At 43.6% G+C, this 27052-nt stretch overlaps 2 protein-coding genes across 5 annotated transcripts in view; one reads left to right on the top strand and one right to left on the bottom strand.

The window, feature by feature from the left end:
- RECQL5 (RecQ like helicase 5) overlaps nt 1–27052 on the bottom strand; it is a 39199-nt gene that overhangs the window by 5658 nt on the left and 6489 nt on the right. For all 4 annotated transcript variants that reach the window (XM_075719560.1, XM_075719561.1, XM_075719563.1 and 1 more), the window contains exons 7-13: nt 25452–25614; nt 25025–25107; nt 3183–3410; nt 1646–1745; nt 1105–1141; nt 281–339; nt 57–133 (exon numbers count right to left, since the gene is read on the bottom strand). In XM_075719560.1, coding sequence (XP_075575675.1) covers nt 57–133; nt 281–339; nt 1105–1141; nt 1646–1745; nt 3183–3410; nt 25025–25107; nt 25452–25614 — 747 coding nt within the window. The remainder of the gene's footprint in view (nt 1–56; nt 134–280; nt 340–1104; nt 1142–1645; nt 1746–3182; nt 3411–25024; nt 25108–25451; nt 25615–27052) is intronic.
- Nucleotides 15675–17376, top strand: SMIM5 (small integral membrane protein 5). The gene is made up of 2 exons (XM_009481278.2): nt 15675–15818; nt 17227–17376. The coding sequence occupies exons 1-2, from the start codon at nt 15692–15694 to the stop codon at nt 17346–17348; spliced, it is 249 nt and encodes an 82-aa protein (XP_009479553.1). The 5' UTR covers nt 15675–15691; the 3' UTR covers nt 17349–17376.

Raw genomic sequence — 27052 nt, 5'->3', positions numbered from 1 at the left:
GAGTAGGCCTTGTGTTAAGGGACTCAATATGCTACCCCTTTTCTCTCATCTCATACCCTTTTCCTCCTGCTGCTGGAACGTTTTGATTGGTGCTCAAAGCTTCTTCAAGCATCTTCAAGCAGTGCTCCCGTCCCTAGGAAACAGGGGATACTCAGACATGCTCTACAGAAGTCATAGTGCCCCTTGGACTTCCATCCCTGAAGGAGTAAGAACAGGGCAGGCAGAATCTTTGTTGTTCTTTGCAAGTCAGCAAGACTGAATGTTAACCAGCCCTTCTTACCTTCACTGTGAGCTTAGAGATTCTCCTGCTGAAGGCATCCTTCAAGGGGCAGTCTGCACCTATCACAGAAGAGACATTTGGAAAAGGCGACATAGCAGGGCTGGGGCTGATGGGGAACATCTCAACTGGCACTGGGAGGGTGCCAGTCCAGTACTGGTTGGCATGCTCCTCCCTGCATAGTCACCCTAAGGACCACTACAGTCACCCTTTTTACCTGGAGAAGCTACAATCTCTAAAAGAGGAGGCAGAAGCATAAGTGAGATCTTTCTCTCTGGATGAGAACGTCTACTTTCTTAGTTAATGACTAACAACTTCCCCAAACCTTCCCATCTCAGGAAACCAGCTCCTAAGAAATGCAACCCTTTTCCTCTCCCTGCAATACCAACCAAAAATAAAGAGGCTGAATAAAGTAACATGAACTACCAGGTATTGTTTTACAATAGTGTAAGAACTGTGTTGCTAGACAGGGCCCCAGGTAGCACAGTTACAAATGGCAAAGTTTTTCAGCAGTTTCCTTATAGCCCAATTGAATAATGCTGCATAACCACTGCAGAAATAGCCTACAAAGTCAGGTTAGACAGAGTTTTCCTTCTCTCTTGCTTATTTGGAAAAGTTGTTCAGAGAGATGCATTCCATATCTTCACCCCAACCAAAGCTAAGCTCTGATCCACCTCTTCCAGCCAAGCTTTCACAGCCAAAAGCCTAACCTCTGTGCCTAGGGATTGATACCTCCAGTGCTCATGCTACATAAATTACACACAGCTGCAAAATACAAGACTTCCTCTCCTAAAGAAACCCCACTATAAATCAAAGAACATATTTACTTGGAGGAACAAAATCTTCCTTTTCTGGTTCTTTGCCCTGGAAGAAAACAAAGATCAGTCAAACATTTCCATTCCTGCAACACACAAGCAAGTCTAGAAGCACAAAAGACACATCTTATATCCCTGTTCCAGAGAAAATTAATGCTGAAGTTACAACGGTACTGGAAAGGCACCAAAATGGGGGAAAGGAGACAAAGAATGAGAATCAAAGCCAGAAGTTCACCTTTGCTATAGGAATATGCAAGAGAAGCTGAATGGGGAAATCTGTTTTTACTAATATCAGAGGTGTTAAAGACAACAGGAGCCTCTTGATTAACACTGCACAGAAATCAGTACATGAATAAGCTGCGTTCCTTCATATTATGGGACTGACCCAGAATATGGAGAACATAGCAAAAGCAGAGGCACAAAAGGTAAAAAACCAGAACAAGCAACAGCAAGATGCAATAATTTACTTCAATTAGTGCCAGGAAGCCTTCATGTCTGTAAAACAAGCTCATAGCAAACAATCTGTGAATCTTACAAAGGGGTACCAACTCACTTTGCGCAGACTCATCTGCTTTTTGTAGAAGTTGTTCCACTCCCGTTTCCGACTCTCTTCATCGGCTTCATCCCTGTTCCCACTGCTTTCTTCATCATACCTGGATAAGGCAGGAAAACAAGAGGAACAAACATTTCTGTAGCTGCAGCAGTAACTGGGGGACAGGCTTTGGAAAGCCTAGGTTATCCCAGTATTTATGTCCCTCAACCTGGACAGTAGTGAGTGTCCTCCAAAAATTCATGGGATTTGTTAATCCCATAAACTAGTAAGCAGTAGCATGAACTAGTAGCATGTAACTAGCACTCTGAGAACGGAGGGCTCAATTTCAGAAGCTCTGCCAGCGTCTCCCATGGAGTTGAGGAGTCATTGTCTTGTGTCACGTACCCCATCTGTTAGTCATTAGTGCCCTTGGAGCAGAGATGGCAGAAAGGGCAAAGCATCCACTCCTCAGCCTCAGTTGTTCACAGGCTGTTGTATTAAATGAAATCCCCATCACTAATACACTGAAGTGCAGCAGCTGATTCTTGCCAGAAGTAGCCCAAGAGTTTACTGCCTTCTACAGCTGTCACAGCCAGAGCTTACAGGTATCACAAATCAGAGCTTTAAGGCTGTTGACTATTACAACCTCCAAGGCAAAGCTACAACCAAGTCATGGAGAGGCTCAATAAATCAAGTGGCAAACAGTGTGTTGTACAACAGCATTGGTCATGTCTTCTCAGGTCCTGAGATTGAACACAGGCTTAGGCCACAAGTACACCAGTTTCCTCCAACTCAGCTGGACTTGCCTGAAGAACAAAGCTACCACTCTCAAGCTGTTTAAAGTAAAGTAGAGGGCTAGGCCAGCTGACAGCACTGCGCATCCTGGCAGAGCTTCACAGGCACTGTAAGCAGCGAAACTTGCATCCTGGCAGAACTGCACAATTGCTGCAACTCTGCCAGAGAACAAGGAGGAAGAGAAGTCGTCATCTCCACACTGCCAAGCATTTTACAGAATTATGTTTCCCACTGCACATCTTCCTTTTGCTGTTAGCCTGATAGGGAAACACTAAAACTTAGCAATCTGCAGAAGAAGCCGACACTGACACTCCATTACATCCTCTGTGATGACTAAGTCCTGTCAGTGGCCCCCCAGCCTGCTGGCCCACAGACAGCCATACTAAGTCAGGAACGAACTCTGGATCATGTCTCACTTTGCTGTCACGTTGGTCTCAATATATACATTTTTGATCCTTGTGACTGTAAACGGGCTGAGCCCACTTACTACTTTCAAAAAATTTCAGGCTAGTTTCTTGAACCAATTACATTCTGCAGGCCAATTCTTAGGTCAGTCAAAACAACTTTTGGCTCTCTGGGACATGAATGCAATCAAGGCTGCCAAAGCGTGTGGAAAATGAAATTCCAGCTCTTGGTGCCAGGAAGTTACAGGAAAATACCAGAAACATGTGCTGAAAACAGGAGTGGCTGGGCCTGCAGCTGGGAGATGCTCTCTTCTCTCTGATAGCTTCTGTGAACTGAGTTTGAACTACCAAATACAGACCTGCTAAAACCTCTGCAACCTCTCCTCCCGCCTTCATACAGCTCTGGGTCATAGCTGTCCCAGGTGGAACCTGTGGGCCCAATGCAGGTTTTGCTCCAGCTGTTGCTGCAGAGCTCCAGTGACTCCAGTTGTCTTTTCACAGCCCCTGGGTTCTTGCAGTAATCACAGCACTTGTTACAAGGTGGGGTGACATCGCCAAAGTACTTCGCTATGGCAGCATGGCGACATCTAGGAAACAAAACAGAAAGTGATCTGGTAATTATTTTTATTGACAAGAACTCCACCCTCCAAATGCAAGGTGTCTTTTGATAAGGACTTGAGTCTTTTTTTTTTTTTTTCTTTCTTTCTCAGAGAATGCCTATTCCAGCCGGAATCACAGGGATTAAGCCCTGGAGCAGAACTGAGGTTCTGTTCCTGGCATCCTGCTTAAGGTCTCTCTGCCTCCACTTCCCCACATATAAAACAAACAGTGGTGTCAATCTCTTCTGCTAAATGCTTTCGGATCTTTGAGAACTGCAAAAGGCATGGTGGATGAAATATGCAGTTATTAGTTCTGCATCATTGGCCAAATAAATTCCATGTCCAATCAGAATGTCTCTAGGATAAATACATAGAGAAGTCCTGTTGATCCCTACACTTCAGAGTTCAGATTAGTTCTGTATATTTCACATTGGAGAGCTTCTAATTTTATTGTTTGTGGGTTGAAGGTGAACAAATCTACATTTGAAGAAACAGGAATGTAAATTAAGTCACAGAAATAGAGTCCAGACTGAGGTCACAAGGGAGCACTATTCAGATAATACAGCCTGGGTCTCGATCCACTAACACATGCAGCCAAAGTTTGGGTAGAGTCCTACATCCATTAAAACCAGCCCATTTGCTCATACAGTACTGCACAACCACTTCTACGAGCCTTAGCAAACTAGCCATGTGAAGATGATTAGATTCTTCCAGGGATCTTCAAAAGATTTCTGGCAGACATCAGTGCTTTTGGATATGTAAAAAAAATTTTGGTGACAGAGACATGCTCATTAGCAATACAGGCAGGAAGTAATTTCTCTTCTAGAACACTCCCTAACTTAAACCAGTGAAGACAATGATTTTGCTAGAGAAAGAAGAACCAGGTGGTTACTTTCTTTTTTTTTTTTTTTTTTTTTTTTTTTTTTTTAAGAAAGCAGGCAGAATTTAGAGGAGCTTTTTAAAACTTCAGTTTCACAGCACAGGTGGCCAGTTGCCTCTTAATCAAAATGCTGATACCAGATACACAGAAACATTTACTTCACAGGCATTTATAAATCAAATCCCGCAGCCAAGCAGCCACAAAAGTTATTTCAGAAGAGAATTATTTTACTGCAAGGAAGAGCAAAGTGGAGATTTTTCTTCTCTACCAAGGAGTGCCCTAGTTGGCTTACCAACTTCATCTGCAAAAAGTGGGTCACAGAGGGGAAAAGTAAGAGAGTGAGCACTTCATTTATTCTTTTTATAAACCCTTTAAGGCATGTCTGAGCTTGCCAGAGATCTAACAAATTCAGCTTGCTGCTTAACTTCTGTGCGTGCGTGTGTGTGTCTGGGGAGAACATAACCGCATGTCTACCAAAGCATCACAAACCCTGCAAAGGTCTACAGCGGCAACTGGCTCACTCATTCCCACGGCCTGGAAGGTTAATTTACCAAGCAGAAGAATGAGGGAAGCAGCAAAGCAGCAGGTTACAGACTACTGTCGCCAGAGCAATGAAATGCATGCACTGAAGCGCAAAGGACCTGGTGCTGCTCAGGTAAGGAGGGCTGCAACGAGGGTGGCGTTGCAGTGCACGGTCTAGGGCACTGAAAGCCTAGAGAGGGCTACTACAAAGCTGGCTTTATATCCCCCTGCAGAGCCACACTGACTCACTCTCGTCTTGCACTCAAAGAGCTCCTTTCACATGGTGGGGAAGGGTGGGGGGACCGGGATGGGGATAACACATTCGATCCCCTTGTCCTGCCTTTCCAAAAGAGCTGCTGGTGCTGCCTGTCCTGCCAATGCAACGTGACTATAGAAATGTCAGCGAGCTGCAAGTCAGCTTTTTGTTTCCCCAAAAGAAAACAGGCAGGCATTCTCATTAGTCCATGTCTTTCTCTCACACGCACTGATCTGTATTACAGTTAACCAAGGCATACAGTAATGGTCAAGCCCTCTCCTCAATTCTACAGCCTATTTGCCAGGCTTATACTAGGGAGGGACATCCACACACACCTCTGTCCCTTAATGCAAACAAGAGAGATGCCCCAAGGGAGGGCTTTGGTGGAAGCAGAGATCAGCTCTGAAGTCACTGGCATTTAGCAAAGTTCTAGTTTCTAACCCATCAGGCTTGGAAAGCCAAGCCCTTTGCATCCAGCCTTGCATAACTGCCTGTATCTTCCTGCAGAATTACCCAAATCGGGGCCACAGCCCCACTTTAGCCAGTGGTGCTTATGAGCTGGGTCGTAACGGAAATTGTTGCGGAACTAAGATTGCAGTCCTGTAATTAGAGTCAAAAGGACAAAACCAGAGTTACCAATAGGGATGCTGGGGGAACCACTCGATTAATGCTTAACTGAACACAAGAGGTCCTGAAACATAGTTTGTTATGCATTAACATATAGTGGGAAAACTTCCCGAGTCACACGAGCACCTGACTAATGGCCACGAGATGGAGAGCCAATTTACATAAATTAATGGTAGTTTGTATTATTTCATCTTTTAAACATGCAACTGTATTATTTGCCTCCCCCACCCTTCAACAGGAGTATGTATGAGCTGACCACTGGCTTTTAAATGTCTAAACAAAATTTGAGACATCCCACCCTGGTTTTACATCATGAGATAGGATGAAGAGCAAATAACAATCAGGTTTATTAACACGTTTTTGTCTGTGGCAATACATTTCAGGAAAGTGCTAAACTGACTATATGGCTGCCTGCACCATGCCTCCTTTTTGGTACTCCTTACTTTTGTACACCAGGTAAAACAGGAGCCCTATTCCTGCAATTAACAGAAACAGATGAACTGTCAGGGAAGAAGGAAAGTCACATATCCTGAAAGAAACTGCCTCTCCCAAAATATACCAGAAGAAAGCATTCCCTCATATGAGCCAAAGAAGGGTGCACAGCCTCATCAGAAGAGTTCCCCAATAAAACCCCAGCAAGTCTTGGAATAAAGCCAAGAAATTAAAGCATTAAAAAGACAAAAATCACATGAGGTCAAGTTAATTATGTAGATGCCAGTTGCTGGATTAAAGCCATTTAATGAGCTTTATCAAACAGAAGAGCAAATTATGAGGTTGATGAGCAATTACAATTTTGCACCTGTCTGAAGGACTGGATCCTTTGTAGTATCAGCTGAACTTCAGCAACCCTCTGAGACAAGACAGTGGGTGTCAGCTATCCCCAGAATACAAGAAGCAAAACCCATAGCATCAAGAGAATAAACGACTCGGCCAAAGGCATGGAGCAAATTCTCCACCTCAGTATCATCCCTGCTCCCCTGTCAGTGGCAGACTGTGCTGCACTGTCCTTGCGATTTCTTGCTTTGCCCCTTCGAAGAACACAAGAGAAAAGCTCCTTCCCCGGGGAGTTGGAAGGAAACTGGGCAACATAAAAAAAAGTTAATTTGCTTTAATGCGTACCCAAACTATCGCAAGGAGAGAATCAAGTCAACTCCCACTCCAGAAAAAGCTGTAATTAAAAGGAAAAAAAAGAAAAGACCTTGCTAGGAGGAGATGCACAGAGGGAGCGATCAACAAGTGCTGGCACTTGGGTGCTGGCAGGAGCGCACAGCAGCGGCTGCTCCGCTCGCGGGGGCTCCGGGCGGCCCGCCCTTCCTCTGGCACCCATGTAACACGAAACTTCGTATCGCCAGGACAACCAATAACAAAAAAAAGGCAGAGACAACAGCTGGCTGTCAGCCGCAGAGCAGAGAGGAGCCGAGCGAGGAGCGAGCCACAAGCCAGGATGAGGGGAGAGATGACGTGAAAGTTTCGGAAGACAGAAAGAAAAACAAGAGGAGAAGAGTTCGCGGCGCGGCTGGGGTAAGGCTGAGCTATTGCTGGTGTTCGGTCAACCGTAGCACCTTAACATTCAGCTAGTTAGCAAGTAGCTGGAGCTTTTGTAGCTGTCTGTATGCTGAACTGCAGAATCAGCCATTGAGCAGAGCCTGCGAGCCTGAATTTGTTTGCAAGGGACACTCAGGAGCAAAGGTAGTGAGAGAAAAGCTTTTAGTAGGATTGCAAAAAGCTGCGCTGCAGCCGTGCTGCTAACAAAAGGATCCAGCCTGCACTCTTGCATTGCTTTGACAGGCAGAGCAGGAGTAAGCAGCTTCTTCGGTGATTAGAAAGGCTGTCTGCTCATTTTGCTGTTGCTGTTACGGCACGTGACCTTAGCTGATAAGCAGGTCTAGCACAGGGCATTCTCCACAGTGGTGATCTGATATACGAATACTTAGTGTGGACGAGAGGGCTTGTCTGCGTCTCTGTACGCGTAGCGTATGTGCCATTTGCGAGTAGCTGCCAGCACAGGCAAGCACATGTGAAGCCAAGTGGGTACCAGCCACAGCATTTCTCCAGAACTCCTCCCAGCTGGAGCTAAGTTTTATCCCCCCAAATCCTGAAGCAGAGAGTGAGCTTGAAAACACACTCTGGTCGGGGAACTAGCATACTGTGCAAATTAAGCATCTGTGTCCAATAGAAATAAATGGAAAGATTTTACACAGCTTCTAACAAGAGAATTTAAAAAAAAAAAAAGATCAGCTAGTGTATCAGGCACAGATGCTGGCTTACTATTCAAAACAGCACGAGAAACCACTGCTCTGGGAGAACACACACATACACAGTCTATGGTTTACAGTAACAAGACCATCAGGTCTGAATGCATTGAGAAGGGAAGGAAGAGGAAAAGGATCCTCAAAATACATGGAATTACCCACTGTAAGCCTTGGTTTTACATTGAGAGCTGTCCCACAACTTGTACTCCCATCTCTGCTGCTGGGTGTGGGAAGGGGACTGGCGAGGAGACTGACCATATAAGCCCCTGTTTTCTGCCATCTGAAGCTGATTACTCTGGAAGCTCTTGCAGCTCCTAGCACTGAGCTGGGACCCTTTGCCTCTTCCAGGAGGCACATGGGCAGTCAGCTGTTTACAAACAGGTAGGGAGTGAGGCAGAAAGCCAATTGTCACAGAAAGATGTCTTCCGGATCCTACACATGCCTGTAGGGAGGAATGTTAAGGATCAGGTATTTCCACTTCTCTCCATTCCCATTAACGTGGGAGGATTAATTAAGCGAGGGCAGGTTTTTCTGACCTATGTGTTGTACGAACACCGAATTGGAACTGCCTGTGTGAGAAGATCTAGTGGTTAAGACCCACATGCCTCCAGTCCAGTCCTAGGTTCAAAGGGGATGGAGGGAAGTTTCCACCCTGCTAATGAAGGGTCTCTGTAGGTTGTTTGTTGCAGTTAAGATGGTTTCTCAAATAAAGTACGGGAAAAACAAAGTTGGGGGGGGGGAGGGGGGAAGGAAGGAGGGAGGAGCAAGGGGAGAAGGGCAGAGGAGGGAGGGAGGTAGAGAAACACGCCAAGTTTTCTTCACCAAAAGAAAATCTTAACAGGTTTGCCTGGGGGCTTGTCCAGCCGTGTTGAACATATGTGCGTGTGTATGGGGGGGGATAAGCAATATGAAACACATGTCTGGATGAAAAAAGCAGGACATGGCTCGTGTTACACCTGTCATAGTGCACAGGCCTCTTAGCCTGACTGCAATGCAAAAGCAGTTATGGGAGCAGAGCTGCAAAATAAACCAAGTTTGGTAGAGCAGATCCTTTCTGTAACACAAACCCCCGACCCATACAGCCTGCAGTGGGCCAGTGAGCAGAGCTGCACGCTGGACGGCAGGGACTGTAAGAGAGCTGGGTGAGGAGAGCAGCACCCGCCCCTCGCTTCCATGCAGGCTCTCAGCACCACCCCTTGCAACCACAGCTGATACGGCTCAAAACAGCTTCTTCTGAGGAAGCAGCTGTTGTAGCCTTCGGTTTTGAGTTCCTACAGCCAAGTGGCATCTTTACTAGGATTAGACCAGCATATTTCAAAAAACTCGAAAATGCATGTAATTTCTGAGACCTGTAGGTCTGAGACCAGTCAAGGACAGGACACAGAGGTGGCTGAAAGAAGATGGAGAAGGTGTTTGCAGCACTCTCAGGGGGCTCCAGCTGCCTTACCTCAAATACCAAATTACTTGATAGATCCCAATATGTTTGTGGGGTAACTATTTACAAGTCTTTCACAGGCACACAGCTACCTCTCTGTCAGCTTCCTGGGAAATGGTTATTTTGCTAATATTGGAATAGACTAGATTCAAGCATCAGCAACACTAAAAAAAGTTCTCTTGTAGAAGAGCTGCAGGTTTATTTTTAAAATTGACCTTTTCCTTTCACTGGATGGCTCTGTGCTTTGGTTTCCCCACTTCTTAAAAATGGGACTAGTGAGGAATTATCTCATGGGGTTTCATGGACTTGTTTGTGGGATGGACCGGAGAAAACCAGTGTGTTCTGTAGAGGTGCAGAGACTCTGAGCTCAGTGCCCCAATGGGTACCTCAGCTTCTCAAACTCCTATTGCAGCGAATTCAATGCCTTTTTATATTAATCTAATATTAGGTTGTAGGGGAGGAAAGGAACATTTACGGTGCTGCCTCAAAACCAATCTCCAAATAGTGGGTGGTGGAGATGACAGGGTATTCCAGCCAAATGGCTACCCAGTCAAGGCAGCTTTATAATACAAAAGAATGCGTGGCCGCCTTTTCCAGACCAACTGACAAAGTCAAAGCTTTTCTCCCATGGCATTGAGCTGCAAGTTACCAGTTTGGGTGTGTGCTGTGAAAAAGCTGAATTCTCTTGATACTGGAAACTATTTTCATTTCCTTGGGAATGAATTATAGGTCTGTCTGGCTCCGTTCACTCCCGTTTTAGAAAAAAGGGCTTATCTGTGAACTACAGTTAACATTCACATGGCTGGTTAACTACAGTCATGGCAGCAAACATTGCAGTAACAATGATGAGGGAAAACTGATAATACAAATGATAATAATAGACTGATAATACAACTACATTTCTATAGCCCTTTTCATCTCAGAAGTACATTACAAACTTAGAACAATAAAGAGTTGTACAGGAATTATTACATGTTCTGCCAAAATGCATCTAAACTGTAACAACACCTAGCAGCCCAGCACTGGTTTAGGACAGGAAGCATTGCAGACCTTATCCATACGAAACCAGAAGCACATTGCAGGAACCATGAACAAAGCTGGCAGGCCTAGAAACTGGCCAAACCTTCATGATCTTAAGAAAGTGGCCAAATACAGTCAGAGTTTATTTTAAAGTTTTAGACCAGAATAAAAAGCATCCCCTCTCCTTCAGCTGCTCAGCACTCTCCTTCTGTGAGGCTGGGATTGCCTTCTAAGATTTCCCACCAAATAAGCTACCACAATCCATACAGGCTTCCCATCCCTGTATTGGTCCAATTTCAACCAATTTATCTAAGTAAGAACACCAACAAGTATTTGCTTCTCCACAGCCAGAGTCTTGGGAAAAAGACAACGTTGCAATGAGAATGTTGCCCTGGCATTCTGCTTGCTTGGGCACATCACGGAGGTCCTACTTTGTAAGGTCTCTGGAGCACTGCTGATAAGGGCAGTGGGCACAGCAGTAGATATCAAACTCGCCTTCACTGGCACTTGCTGTGTTAGGACTAGAGGCATTGGCAGCTTCAGGGCACCACCAACACATTCCCCCTTCCAAAGCTTCGTCTCCATTTTTAGATTACTGTAGCAACAAACCCATGCAAGCAAAGAGTCTCAGAGGGAGCACAGTAAAACCAATAGATCGTGGGGTCACATCAAGAGAAATAAACCCTGTGGAGCACAACTGGCTAAGGAACAACCAAGAGCAGAAGCCATGCTTTCATATACTTTCCACCTAAATGGGCTCAGTGCCTGAAGGCTAACAAGCAGTTAGCAAGCAAAGGCCATTTCATTTTGTAACTGCAACAAAACCAGGGAGTTCCTGTTTATAAAGATTTCAGAGCATGTTAGAGACTTGGACACACAACAATTAGCAAACAAACCTCTGATGGTGGTTACATGTTCTGCTGCTTTGCGGCGATGAAGTCACGCAACAGAGGGATAGGATGACTTATCCAAAGTCACACGACTTATCCAGAAGTCACACAACCAGTAAGCATCACTGGCAGGCCAGGAAGACTGCCTGCATTTACTAACTTCCAGTCCTGAGGCTAAACCACAAACTCAAATTCATGGTCTTTGCACTGAAATAGGCTGCTCAAATGCCACCAGGGTTATGACTAAACAAGTGTCTCATTCCTGAGCAGTAAATTTAAGCTCACCCACTCCCTGCAGTTCAACTTTTGATGCAATTGTGTAGACACACAGATAGGATACAGGTTTCCAAACCAAAGACAGACAAAAAACTCAGATCAATTTACATCAATTCCAAAATACTTACAGCAACTTGACTAGCTTAAGGTAGAGGGATGTGGAACTTACATGGTCATCCCAAAGCTCTTTTTCTTGCTTGAAGCCTGGAACCTACCACACACAGCCAGTTCACAGTACAAAGAAACCCTGACCAAGGCTTTTCTCTTGAATGTCTAGATGGAGGCCTTTTAATGGCTTTATTCTCAAAAGGGCTGAGCATAAGTCCATTAGTATGGCATAAGTCCATTAGAAAAATTCAGAAAGATAATTTCAGTGCTATTATGACAATTTTCACAGCTTTATTCAGTGGGCACAGCAAGATGAATCTGCTTTAAAAGGAAATATTAGCACTTTCTGGGAATCTAAATCTACAGAAGCCCTAAATGTAGGACATGCTTCTTTGGTTTTAAACAATCATCTGATCCTTGCAGCTGAGCAGCACACCTGCAGATGTTAGGCATCCCGCCTGCATTATTACTGTGCTCTCTCTTTTCAACCAAGGCTAACAACTCATGGCACATGGCAGATTTGGCTTTTTTTTACCTCAAAACCAAATAAAACCAAATTATGAGATTTGTTTTATTCCCTCCCCTGCCAGGCCTTGTAACGTAGAGGAGGGCAGAAGGATTTGATGATCTAGTCCGACTGGCAACACTGGATAGATAAGTTATTTTTTAAAGAACAGCCGGAAGAGGAAACAGCTGAAACCATGAATTTTAGGCTGCCACACCACCCCAGCAGAAACTTCCAAACTGCCTTTCACAAGACATCAGCATTGTGTTCGCTTTCTTTTCTATGCGAATTTCTCATCTTGCCTCTCTTCACCCTATTTTCACTTCATATGATCTCTAGCTACAGCTGTGGAGCAAAAGTTCATGACATTAGTCTGACAACGTGTTATGAAGACTACATTGCACTGTGGTCATTCAGCATTTCTTCCGTAACAAGTTCCATCAGCTTTGCTGCCCTAACAGCCATGTCTCCTGCTCTGGAGGGTTCCCATCCTCAGTGGATGTGGTTTTGAGGAAGGACAACAAGCAAGGAGAAATTCCCAATTGAGAAAAACACTGGCAGATAATTATGTTTGCACCAGACTCCACAGAATCTGTGAGGTACCATCTTGGGTGGATGTTCTAGGCTCTAGAACAGCAGTCCAGTCTTAGAAAGTAAACTGTCAGTTAAGACCTACAAACTTAAGCTTCAAATCTCTCAGGACTTGCCTGTTTTAGTAATAAATATTACAGATACTGCTTCAACCAAATATCCTGCATCACCTGGCCTTTACTACGGTTGGTGACTGGGAGCTTACTTGAACACAGTATAATAAAAAAAAAGAATTAATTCTTACAGCTCCACTCTGAAATTTGTAAGTAATGCCATCACTGTTGTGTTGTACATGAGGAAGATAAGGTAGATGCATAAGACAACTTGTTTAAGTCACACAGCACTAGCCTTACCCTTATGCTAATCTCTAGGGTAAGATCTTGGTTCTGCTGAAATCAACTGGAAAAAGATCACAATCAAAACTAGTCCTGACCAAAGACTTTACATCACAAGTAGAATGGAAGATACAAAAGTCCATGAAAATAACTAGCTTTCTTGGGGGAGTTTTACTTTTTTTTTTTTAAAAAGAAGTGATTTATGCTTCACCCTTTTGCTACACTCCACCAGCAGAAATCCCAAACCAGCGAGAGCCCTTGAAACCAGTGTGCAGTCAGAAGCGCAGTCAAGCAGAAAAACATTTGCTTCCTCACAGGTGGGTTGGAGACTGCGCCACCAACATCAAACTTTGTCCCTGAAGAAGTTCAAACCAAGGTAAACAAGTGACATTCCTTGCAAGTGTTAGAATAGAAACTCCTTCACTTAGCTCCGGATCAGGTACCATGGGGCAGAGGAATGTCCATTACTGAGACAACAAGCTCTTACCATTTTAGGCTAGGCACTTTGCTAATCCACATGGAGTTCTACAATCCTAGTCAGTAATTTTACGCTGTATACCCAAACTTCAGAAGCCTGGCTCTTACACTTGCTGCTTCTGGTGCAGTCCAAAGCATGGTACAAAAGGTTACAGCAGATGCCTTACTAGGAGAGCTTCTGGGCAGGCAGAAACATCCCCAAAGGGAACAAACATTTTCAGAATGTTAGAGCTAGAAATACTTATTTTTTTTTAAAAAAAGTTTTTCTTCTAGAGCCAAGAGCAGAAAATACAAATCACTTCACCTCTGCCTGCACCACCATCTCTTGGAATGGAAACAAAACTGGAAATTTGCTGACACAGAATCCCGCAGCACTGTGCAAAGGATAAAGCAGCCGTTTCTGGAGCAGCTCGCTTGGGGTATGGCAATCATCTGGAAAGAACTATTTAACCCTAGTCTCAAAAGTGACCTTTTTCAGGTCAAAAGGCCACAGCTATGCCTCCCTGCTAAGTTGCACAGAGATCTTTCTGTAGATGTAGGTTTTCCATCCACCCACACCCCTACGAAACCAGCTGGTTCCGATTTTTATTCCTTAGCTTGGATTTAGAACAAAGACGACCCTTTTTGAATTGCATAAACAATACAAAATGTAATTTAACTTGGCACTGTAGTATTTAAACCCAGCACGCAAAGAAACAGCCAAGGTCTCTCCATCCTCAGGGTGTTTACAAAAACTGAACTCCAAGCACCCATTTGTTTGAGTAACTAAACCAGATGTGCAGTAATGAACTAGCTGGCTTATTCTGGAAGTACTGTCTTGGTCACTTGGCTTTGTGTTATCACCCAAACTAGGATATTAAATTGCAATATTCAAGTCCCATAAAACAGTATTGACTATTACAACACACACAAGCTAGTACATTCTGATATAATAATGACATAAGAGTCATAATCCATCCAAGTGTCGACCTGTCCAAACACTTGTTTTAGGTGAAACTATGGATATTTCTCAAGAATATCCTATTTCAGTTACTGACTGAAGCAAAATTTGAACTTCCATAGCTCTCATGCAAGCTTGTTTGTTGCAATGCCTTCCAAAATTTTGATCACGGGGTAAAAGAACAGCAAATATTGGTGGCAAAACTGAGGCACCTAACTTTGACTAGACTAGCAATATTTTCAGTAACAACAGTCCCTGGTGATCATTCTTTCTGAGAATAAAGAAGGTGTAAGGTTACTGAGCAGGGCAGGAGGGATTAGCTCCACAAGGGAGGTATCTCCCCGAGAGATCCAGGGGCTTTTGCTTTGCTTATCACCAGCAGTGATGGGTGGACATTCACTGTTCAATTCATATATTGCTCCATTAGAACAGACCATGGCTTAAAAGAAAAAAAAAAAAAGCTACATTTAGCTTACCATATAAAACTTGCAGTCATCTGAAAGAACTTGAAAAGCATCCAGCTGTCCCCGGCGAACACAGACTTTAGCTCTTAATATCACTATTCAGTAAGACTGGTTGATAAAACATTAGGCGTATTGTAGCGAGGTGTTGAAGTAAGCGCCTTAGTTTTTGAAGGGGCTTTCTGTAGCTGAAAGCACAGGAAGTCTTCAAAGGGGTCTACTTTGTGTTACTCAGTAAAAAACAACTGAAAACTATGTTCCACTGGAGTTCAGCATTTGGAATTCAAGTCGAGTTAGAATTGCATTTCTTTCTAGAAGGACAAGTTAGCGCAACTGGAAAAAAAAAAAATTACTTTCACTGGATGAAAGCCAAGGGCAGACACTGTCCAGTTCTAACTCTATGCCTGCTGAAATAAGTGTCCTTTTAGAAGAAACACCGTTTTGCCTTTGCTCAACAGTGCAGCTGACAAAAGCTCAAAGCTAGATTTTGAAATTAAAACAGTGCCAGAACATGTAGACAATTAATAGTCCTCCACCTTAGCTACTGGGAACAAGGACTGAGACCAGATAAACTTGTTTTCCGTGTGATCACCAGCTCTATAAGAAGGCTGGCAGCTTCCTAGCATTAGTCAGTGAAAAGGTTTATTCTCTATTTGGTTCTTCTACAGCATAAGCCTGGAGAGGTTGAGCCAGAATGTCTTCTGAAGGCTTTCTGAAGGAAATGCAAACCATTGGTGAGAAGTTTCTCCTTAAGCTCCAGAAACTGCCCAAGGCTGAGCCGGTGGAGATTGTGTCCTTTTGTGTGGTTCTTCTGTTTATTGGTGAGTTTATCGGTGGAGGCAAGGGGGTGTCAGAATGACTCTTCCCTTCTATGGGGGCAGCTTGCTCCACAGTCTTTGTTGGTGGGATGGTGTTGTTGGCAGTTGTTTTCCAGGCTGTGCTCTGAGGCCCAGTTTAATTTCTCGGTAATTTTTTAATATTCAGTGTGTAACTCTACATGCATGCAGAGCAGAACAGGCAACAGTATAGCTTTCCCCAAAGCTCTCATATTTAAGCATTAGTTTAAACAGCAGTATTTTAACCAACCTGGAGCTGCTGCAATGTTTTGATGCATAGGAGATTGTTTACAACAAATGGTATTATCTCACTGCCACAGAAGACACAAAGTCTGACACTCCTGTGCTTAGTTCAGTGGAAGCCAGTATGCTTCAGATGAGTCTATTTATTCTCCTCTGGTAATAGCAAGATCCCTCTTGCTGCTGTGTTTGGGATGGCATGGAAGGAATAGAAAAGAACTGCTTGATCGAGGGGCATGAAGTTTGTTTAGACAGTGGGAAAACAAGCAGGAAGGAAGGCAGGCCCTCCCCCTCAAAGAGGTACACTTTGCTCCCAGCCAAAAGGAAGGGTGTGTATCCAGCCTGGACACTCCTCCCTGGGCTGGAATTCAGAAAGACACACCTGCTTTATTTTTTTCATACCTACAGCTGCTTCCCCACAGGTCCAGTAACCTGGCAGCCCAGCTCCAGACTTTTAAGGAACACATGCACACACACGTGCACATTCATGCGCTCTTCTGTGTTTTGCAGGATTAAACATGTCATCCTTTTCTATTCCAGATAAACACATAGCCCTTCCAACAGCAACCATTATGTCTAGTGTAGAATAACAATGTTAGCCTACTGCTTTGCGAAACAAAACCCTATGTTTGAAGTATCTATTTTCTCAAGCTAAATACAGAAGAAAGAATAAAGCCAACTCAGTCACAAATATCCATCCTCATTAAAGGGTACACTGCATGCACTCTTCAGAAATGCAACTGCCAGTTTGACTAACCAAGTTCTCTCGCGTTGCTTCTGACACAACTATGGGGAGAGTTGGATCTCCATACTTTCCAGCCACACAGCTCTACTTAGTTGCTGCATGTCATTTCCGAAACAACAGCCCATTAGGCAGGTAAAGATATGCCCCCACATGGTTTGGTACGTAGCTCTTAAGATCATGAAGTATCTGATAATGATTGTCCAGATTAAATCGATAACTAATACAAGGAAGCAGGAACTTAGGAGGAGGAAGGTGGGGATATAGGGGGGGGCAGGGCAGGGGGAGAATTGTCAAGAAACCAGGCTTTGTTCATGCTGCTGCTCACCAAACAAGTTGGAGGAGACATAGGGTTACTCTCCAGTGACTGTTCCTACGTCATGAAGCAAAATCCTTTGCTTCTCTTTCCAGTTACTGTTCTGCTGCTCATGATCGTTGCCTGCAGTTGCTGCTGCTATAGCTGCTGTAGCTGCGACGGACATCCTGACCACAGACGTAGGAAGATCCAAGTCCGCCCAGTTGCCCATTCATGAAGTGCAACAAGAGGTGACACAACCTACTATCAAGGACATGCATGGACATCATGATTCAGTCCTATGGGAATGACTTTCTATACTAGCTCACTGAAAATGCCAATAACAGTATTAATTACTATGACTCAGAGGACCAGAAATCACAGCATAGAATTCCTTCTTTCTGTGACAGCCACTGCTGGACTCCGTGGCGTGACCAGAAAGGTAACACTACTTTACCATCACTGTCTCCCTCTTCTGGGGTGGGGGCGCATGGACACATGCTGCTGAGAAAACAGACACGCTTTCCTGATGACAGCCTTGCCACTGGGCCAGCCAAGGATTCCCTTTGTGAGCATGGAGCCACAGACCAAAGCTGAGAACACATACACTGCCACATGCTAGGTAGCACCCACTCTCTTCACAAGTGGTTAATCCAGAAGGATGATCCGGGGCACTAGGAAGACCCACTGACATCACTGGGAGGTCCACATGCCCAGTACATCTTGGATCAAGCCCAAACCTGCTCTCTTAAGACACGTTTAGTTGAGATGTCTCCTGAAAACAAATCTTGGATCTTCTGATCCAGACATGCCAGCTGAGGCTCTTGAGTACAGCTGGTAAGAAATGCTCCCTGCTTTATGTCATCGATGTTACAATGATGTGAAATTGCCAAAAGAGAAAAATCAGATCACATGTGATACCCTTTGTAAACAGAAAGATGAAGGCAAAAAAGAAAAACTCACCAATGCTATGGCTTAATTTGATCATTCTGCTGCTAAACATATGCCCTCCCCACCTGCCCCGGTGTGGTTCTGCTCTTCTACTTATTGCAGGTGGATGGTCCTTACAGAGCATGGGAGTTACAGGAGATGAACCAATCCCTGTCCTTACTTAAGGGACCTGTGCGTCTGACTCCCTGCACTGTGTGCAGTTTATTTTAGTGGACATAAACATTACGCTTAAGGTATGATTATTAGCATACACAAAGGCATTTCAGAGGACTGACATACAGTACGGTAACCTTCACTTCAGGGTATACCTGCAGCAGCTGACAGTGGGCATTGTGACAAAGCAGAGCCAAGAATGGGCTGCATAGCTGAAGCTAACAAGTGCAAATAAACCCCTTTTCCATGCTGCAGCCACTGTGTACGTTTGGTTTACACTTTGATGAACTTCAGAAAGGGATTTATGTAAGTATAAGGCTATGGCGCAGGCCACAACTTTCATAACTGGGACAGCCAAATGGAAGACCATCATACTGCACCTAACACTGTAAGCCACTGGTCTTTCTTTGAGCCCCAAATGTGAAACCAATCACATTTATGAGCAGGTATAAAAAGTTACATGTGTACAGGTAAGTCATCTTCTACCCTTGTATTCCACCTGCTAAGTGTAGAGGAGTCAAAGGGATTACACATGTATAAACCAGAGCCAACATCTAGCTAAAAAGAATCATCAAGTTTATAACAGTGGGCTTTTAAATATTCTTCACACTTCAGAAAGGACAAAAAAATGAAAACTTTGTAAAGAAACCTCTTTTCTCTGATGCCTGTACCCAAATTAGTAAAAAGCACATCACTAGCTTCTCATGGATTTAATGCAGTTTAATTTTTGCAAAGGAACTAAATTTAGGTATTTTGCGGTTTTGTACTGCTGCACACTGGAATATATCTTCAGCCAGCGACAGTGAGAATAGTCTAAAAATTAAGAAAAAAAAATTCCTCAAACCAATGTTCACCAATGTTACTTTTAAATTAATAAAAAGAAAAAGTTCCCAGCAGAAGATGAGGATATTCCTTAGAAAGTAAATATTTGAGCCACAACTTGACAACTGCCAACAGAAGACTGCACTAGTATGAGCTACTGCATGCACAGTTACACTAAGACTAACAAACGCTGGCCTTTTATGCTGTCCCAAAGCTTTCACTCCCAGCCAGTGTGTTAGGGTAGGATAAGCTCAAGTGTGGCATCAATTTACTCTAATCAGCATTCAGAAATGCATCACACTAACCTCTCTGTCAGATATGTCTTTGCTCATTTCACTTACAAACAAGTGACAATCAAGGTGACATAGGAAGTCTCAGAACCTCTTCTGCAGGGGACACTCAACAGATGTTTCTTTAACTTAAGTCACGAGACCTGTGAAAGAACAGAGCTTACTTTCTTTCCTAGCCTGTGCTAGACAGTGCCAGCTACAGGAATTAACAGAATCCCATTGAGAAATGTTTCAGCAGCATGGAACCAGTCTGTGCTAACAGTCAGGAGGAAGCTCAGCAAGCTGGAAACATACCAATGACTGACGGGTTGCTGTCACTAGGATCAAGCTGCCAGGCCTTATCTCAACAGGAAAAGCTGCAAATACATGTTTTGCAGTGGTGTTACAAGTTAAACTACTGACAGATACCAGGCAGGGGGACAAGACAAATGGCTTCTGTCTTGTCTCCGCCACTGTAAGTTCCTGAATTAGAAGCAGAGAATAAACACAGCACTGTTAAAAAAAGAGGAGAGAAAATTAAGCAATTGTCTAAAGAATTCAGGTGGCTTTCTGGAGCAGAGGAGCAGCCACCACGTAGAGGAGGGGTCCATGGACCAATTCCTACATACTTGCCTGGACCTCACAAGCCTAATTTTTTGCTTTGTACCATTGTACTCAGCTAGACTGTTCCTATACTTGGTATTTAGAAATGACAGTTGCTTGCCTGGGCTGGGTGGGGTCTGCTGCCTTCTTGCATGCAACAGATCAGGTTGGCCTGAAGGATGCCCAGCAAATCCCCAGCTTACTGCAGCTCTTCAGTTTCTGTTGACTAGAAACATGCCAGTCTCTGGGTCCCTGCTCACCACTCACACAAGCTTTTGTGGTTTTGGCTTCAGTCATTAACCCACACAAAGGCAACTGAAACGCCCTGAGCACTAGTGAGGATGGATCCTCTGTTTCAAAAAGCAGAGGGAGATTCAGAAGAGCACACACTAAGGCAAGACTGCTTAAAACACAGCAACTTCTGTACATGTTGTGAAAGCCTGAGTGAGCCTAGAAGGAACTGCAAGGGAATACAGTTACTTCAGTCCTGATGATACAAGTGTTGAAAGAGTTTCTTTCCCTGAGGAACCTAAAAGAGACAGTAAGGCCAGCCTCTCCAGCAGAAGTGGTTGAAGTTCTACTGACAACTTAATGGAATAGCTTATCTTCTGTAACATCACCCCTCTTGTTTCAAAGTGGTTTGCTTGGCTTGTGAAAAACAAGTTTCCTTTTACACACACACAGTCTCACACTTCATACTCTCCTCCTCCCCTCCCACCTCTCTCCAGCACCATCCCTCCGATCTTCAGTTAGGAAAGCAACAGGGAGTCAATTTTATTGCAGCTAACAACAGTACAAGGCTCTGTAATGAGTTTATCCACTTAAATTGTCACAATGAAGTTTGGACTGGAGGGCAGTTTTGTTCACAGTCTCATTTCAGACATGGCAGTCTCCTCATAGAACTTACAATACAGATCCAGGAAACAGAGCCCTCTCCACCACAACCTGCAGCCTTCCCCAGACAGAGGACATAGTGGGCCTTTACTGGCACAGGTACATAAGTGAATGAAGCCATGGAGAGGAGAAAATGTCTGAGCAACTGCTGAACTAGGTCTTTCTAACTAGGCTCAAGGCCTTTGATTAGATTAGCCACACCTTTGCAGGGAAGTCAGGTGTTAATCATTTACTGCAGTACAAATAGGCAACTTCTGTGCTAGCTCTACAAGTCTCCAGGTGCAATAAGGGGGACTCTCATCACAGGTCAAGATCTCTTGGGGGGGGGTACAGAGGAGGCACCAGAAGAAAGGCCTACCACAAACACAACGGCTTCAGGTATTTATAAAATTGTATACAGCTCTCCTATTTCAGGAGATTAACTGCAGTTAGCAAAAGAGACAGGAACTTTCTAGCGTGTACGTGGTTTCTGCCTTTGGGTCTATAGAACTAGTATCTAGCCTGCCTCCTTTTTTAAAGGTGAAGGAAGCTATCCAGAACAGCGTTTGTTTCCTGTGTACCTGTTGGTTAGAGACTAGGCATGGTGATCTGCTATCATTCCAGAAAATAAAGCATGAACTGAACAGATTTGGCTGCTGAGAAAGAAACAAAAACTTCAGCAAACTGAAGTGTGAACTTGTACTCCTAGTCAAATGTGACTTTCTGGGGATGAAACATCCTTTACATCACTAATCCTCTTCCTTACAATATTAAGGATACAGACATAAGGGGCAGCAAGTCAAATTTTCAAAAATAATGAAGATGTCTTCCTGTATTATGTCTGCACAGTTATATTCGAGAGAGTGTGAGATATAATCTATCCTTTCCCTTGAGAAGCAAGGAAGCTTTAGTAAAACCACAAGATGCTTGCAGAAATGCGGGATGTTCTTTAGGAAGCTGATAGCTAAGTCATTATACAAAGTATCAGTGAAAGAGCAAGTGTGTAGAACCAAGATCCCAGTTTAAACTACTGCTAGACCCAAGTACTTCACAAGAGGAAAACTTACACTTCCATTGCGGAGTAACAGAAAGCGTTACTAAAGCAACTCTGTTAACAGGAGACCTTTTTTTACATAACTAGACTATTCTAAGCCCTGTGGGAGCAACAAGTTGTATGTGAAGTTCTTTGCTTATTGTTGGTGGGGGTTTTGTTTGTTTTTAAATAAGTGTTCATTTAATCTCCAGTGTGTTCTCAGAGTTTAAGTGCCCAACTCCTTTTTAGAGATCTTTCCAACAGTATCAAGCAGGTTCTCCCACTGAATACTTGTCTTTCATGTATAGGCTGTACAGTTGTCAGAGATGAAGGGTTCATACTGAACATGCTGGGAGAGACACTATATTATATTATTAAAAATATTGATAAACTATGATTAAAATAAATCTCAACTGCCAAAATCTTGTAAAGCCAAAAGTTTTCCTCTTCACATCTCTGTAGATCTGACTGTGAAACTGGCCTCAGCTATCTTTCTTCTGGTTTATGCTCCCATTTCTGTGAAGGGTGACTCTCCCTTTTGGAAGAGGGATGCCAGCAGGCACTGACAGCATGCATGCCTGTACTGGTTTTTGGGACTGTGGCTCAAAGCATAGAGAGGATACACCAACATCTGATATTGTTCTTGTCTGCCTCCAGCAGGGTGGAAGCCAGCATGTCATCAGTACAAAAGGCATCCTCAGTTCTGGAAGACCTAAAGAGACTGATTGTAACAAGTGACTGGGCTCTTGGAGGGCTAGTGGTGATTAGCACCTTCTGTCTTGTTTTTCTTGGTCTCCTCTTATTTGCTGCCATTTTTGGGTGCTGCTCATCTCCAAGGCACAAACAGAGTGGTACATAAACAGCGAAGCTGAGACGCAGTACTTGGAGCCCTGCAGCTAAGCAAGAATCAGCCCAGCTACAACCTGATTCTGTTGCTCATAGAAAGCTTTCTCACCTTCTCTCCCTGCGTGGTTATTTCTCCCCATGCAACTTTCCTATATCAACAGCAATGCACCAATGCCAGCAAGTTGTTCTGCAAGTCTACAGCAAACTCAATACATAAGGTTATCTATATTCAGGAACTGCATGATCAGCCAAATACCAAAGTCAACTCATCTCTGCCTGATTTTCATCTTTCAAGCAAAACCACCGTTTAGAGGTGGTAAATGGTCAGCCACCACTTAAAACTGATAAAGATGTCTTCCGCTGCTCCAGTTACATGCTTGGGTTTTTTTCCATCTTGCAAATGGGCAACAGGAAACTCTGGCTAGCAAAAGCTTTGTCTAAACCTGTTCTCTAAAAGCAGCTTATACCATTGTTCTCCTGTCATAGTCTGACAATAGCCTAAATATACTATGCAAAAACTTGCTTGCCAGTATAAAAGTCTGTCTTTATTTGTTCTTATTTGGAAGCTTGCAAGGTCAGAGTTTCAGGTTTGCTTTCACTGTTTGGATAGTGAATAGAACTGTATTAATTCAAAATGTAAAAAAGAAATGCAATGTGACGTTCCTTTACATAGCATCTTAGTCTCCTGCAAAGTTATGAGCAGGGAAGCCAGTCAGTGGCGCTGCAATATGTGACTCTGGGATGCATACAGCATGTTATACAATAGGAAGAATGTACTGAGCTGGGGGAGGGAAGAAAAAGTATGGGAGACGTGATTTCTAATTAGGTCAGTGATATTCCCTTACAAAAATATCTCTTTTGTGTACCCAGTGAAATCCTATTTCCATTACTATTCATCTGAGCAAAGGAGAATGTTTTCTCTCTGTCCTTGCTCTCAGTTATTGCCTCACTGCTGCAGTGCAACTCTAGAGAAGGTCCTCGCTTATAATAGCAGTCAGGTTCTTTACAGCATGCGTGAAGTGGGAGATGCTGTAAGATGGATACATGGAGCCTAACTCATGTCCTCACTAGGATGCCACTCTGGAATGTCCTGTGACTGCTTCTGGCTTGTGCAAGGTTCGTTCAGTTCAGTTCTTATGGCACTAGTGTCCATTCCAAGAAATGACTGCCACTACTAACTCTACTGATAACCAGCTTAGGAATCAAGGAGAAATGGATACCAAGACAAGGTTTCCTGAGGTCAGCATATAACCAGATAGATATCTGCCTCTCAGATTATACAAAACCCAGACACAAGCAGTCATCTGGCCACTCTTGCTGTGAGCTGGTAACACACACCAGAAGGAGCAGAGCTGCTTAGCCAAGCAAGTGGATCAAACTCTTTTAGCAAGTAGCCTCCTAGTACCTACTTCCCAGAACCACCATGGCTTTGGGCAAAGAAGTGCTCCTTCAAGTGCCCCAGGACTCAATGTTGTGCCATACTTCAGTACAAGCAAGACTTTCCCAGAGCAACCCCATAAAAACCAGGATTTGTTTACCAGACATGACCACAAGGAGAGAACATGCTCACCAAGGCATCAGAAAAGAAGCATATGTTATATTCACACTAAAAAAGTTGCCCTAGACACAGGTGTGAAAAATGAAACAAAATGTAGACTTGAAAGGAAGACACATGTTGATCATTTTCACTTAGTGAACACGTACTGCTCTCCTACTGGCAATATTACAGCTTTGCTGTCTTATCCAGCATAGAATAGCAATTAGTACAATTACAGCTTACAAGTCATGAACTAAACCTGAACACTGCACGTTGTGGTTGCTAGTCTGCATTTAGATTGGGCATGTCCATAATTTGGGCCTGTTTCTGAAACATTCGAAGCGGCATCAGCTCCTTCTAAGGTCAGTAAGAATCACAGATACCTAGTACTTTGCAGAGTGGAGCCCCTGAGATTTAGAGAAACATTAAATCTAAATGCTTCCATCCCATGCTGATTAGGCTGTCTGTTTGTCTCCTTAGAAGAGAGATGATGTAGCGAAGGAAGAAAGAGTCAAAACAAAAGCAAATGCAACTAAGTCAACCAACCCATCATCAAAGATAGAATATAGTAAAATTCATAGCCAGAGGAGTTATAGTTTAACATCACCATGTCACTTGGTCAGGCTCCAAGACCAGCATCTCAGTTAACTCAGAGGTGGAAGTGAGCGAGAGATATCTCAGGGACACCTTCCTCATCCAGACAGCAAAATATCAGGCAATTAATTCAGTATTTTCCTGGGCATGCAAGATCTCAGCTGTAATGGTGCTTCAGAAGGGATAGGGCACGGTTTCCCCAACATTAAACACTTTGAAAGAAGTGCACTTACCCCAGCTCCTCGCAAAAGTTCACAATGGCATCAAAAGCTGTCATCACAGCTTTGTCAGATTCTTTTAAGGTGCCTTTTTTTTCCTGAAAGTAGATGGGGACAATAACTATAGTCTTCAATTTAAATCTAAACAGATAAAGTAACTCTAGTGATGACCAAATCCAACCCTCCTGATCAGTATGGCAAACAGGTACAGACACCACCCTGTCTCTGCTCCACACTTCTGCTCACCCATGCCTCTCCAATAGAGCTGGAGCTGGCAGCCCTTTCCCTTCCTGCTTCATTCCCTTCCGCTATCCCTTGAAAAAGGGCTACAGACAGCTCTAGACCCAGAAAAACTAATTTAATCTTTGCATATTCAGAGGTCACTGCAGGCAAGAGGCAAACCAGATCAGAGCAAAGGTGGATACTATTCTGCAGATCTTACCTGGATGTTAGAGAGCTCCTTCTTAATCAGGAAGCTGACTTGATCCCGGTCATTCCTTGAATAATAGAGGCGGCAGCAGGATGGCTTCCCATCTCTCCCAGCTCTGCCAGACTCTTGGTAATATCCAGCCATTGACTTAGCAATATTCCAATGGGCAACAAATCTGCATGTGATAATGCAACAGGAAACATAAGGCTGCAGGTTTCTCAGATCACTGCATACATGATTGTGGTGTTCATGGACATCAACAACAGTAAAAAAATAGGGCAGCAAAAGCATAAGAAACAGAGGACTTAGCAAACAATTTTGTACACAGAAATTTAAGTCCTCTTAACACATAAGACACAAGGACAGCAGCAGAGCTACAAGAAAACAAATGCATCTGAACAACATGTGAGCAGGTTGTCACCCCAAATGGACGGAAATGAATGGGCACATGAACAACCCAAACATGCATACAATTGTACAGCTATGAAGAGTGAGAATAAGGACATTGATTTAAGGAGTTTCGGAGATTTTACCATAAAATAGACCATTAATTAAAAAGTCCTATATATTTTGTGGAACACAATTGAACATTATAGAACACAATTTGAAATAGTCCATTTTAAAAAGACATTTCTTTGCCAACAAAGTCTGCATGGGGAATTCTGTCTCACCAGGCTCGCTTGTAGATGAGGGCACCCTTTCCAGCCAGCAAATATGACTACAAATAATTACTAAACTGTACATAATCTCTAAAGGAAGGTTTTCAACCCACCACTGCAGGACTGCTTTAAACCTGCTTGTACATGAATATTCAGCAATTCAGCTTTACCTGTGTTGAGAAGATTTTACAGTACAGTAATGCTGCCAATATTTTAAATACCAGTCTGCCTCAAAACCAGCACATCCCAGAGGCAGGTATGATGCATATGGGTGTAGCAAAAGATTAAATGACAAAAGCAAGCAAATATGTTTCTTCAAACACAAACACTCCAGGAACGGGCCAGACAGGAACCATCAGAGCCCTACGCATTTATTCCCCATCAGGAGAAGGAATTGATAAATAATCTCAAGCAAAACTGAATTAGCAGTGAAGAGAAAGGAGTAGATTCCATCAGAAAAAAACACCTCTGTTTTCCCTTTTGTCCAGAATAGTCACCTCCAGAACTTGTCAGACCTGATCTTATTTGATAACATATGCATGAATACTCAGAACTCTGCCAACATAGAGCAAAAGCTAAGCAGCAGTGCCTTGTTGCCTGAGGTTGGGTATAATGTCCTTTAAACTGTTAAAAAACATTCTGTAAAGAGTCATTTTAACTCAATTTCTTGGAAACTAACCGGATTACAAGCATGTTTCAGCTATATTTCACTCTCAGTCAGCCCTATGCATTTCAGTTAGTCTTTGCCTTTTTTAATGACCACTGCACTGAACAGGGCAAAGTGGTTTCAGCAGGTCATTAACTCATGCTGCTATCCTAGGAGACTTCTCATTTCTCTGTTGGGTAACATGCATCAAGCAGTGAAATAGTCTGTCATTGCTATGGGATCCTGTTATCTGTCAGCACAGTGGCACAGACAGAACGATGGCACAGTTATGAACTGATGTAATTGTC

This window comes from Pelecanus crispus, chromosome 12 (assembly GCF_030463565.1).
Source record: "Pelecanus crispus isolate bPelCri1 chromosome 12, bPelCri1.pri, whole genome shotgun sequence".
Lineage (NCBI taxonomy): Eukaryota > Metazoa > Chordata > Aves > Pelecaniformes > Pelecanidae > Pelecanus > Pelecanus crispus.
Note: the sequence above shows the minus strand (reverse complement) of the source record. Positions and strands in the feature narration are given on the sequence as shown.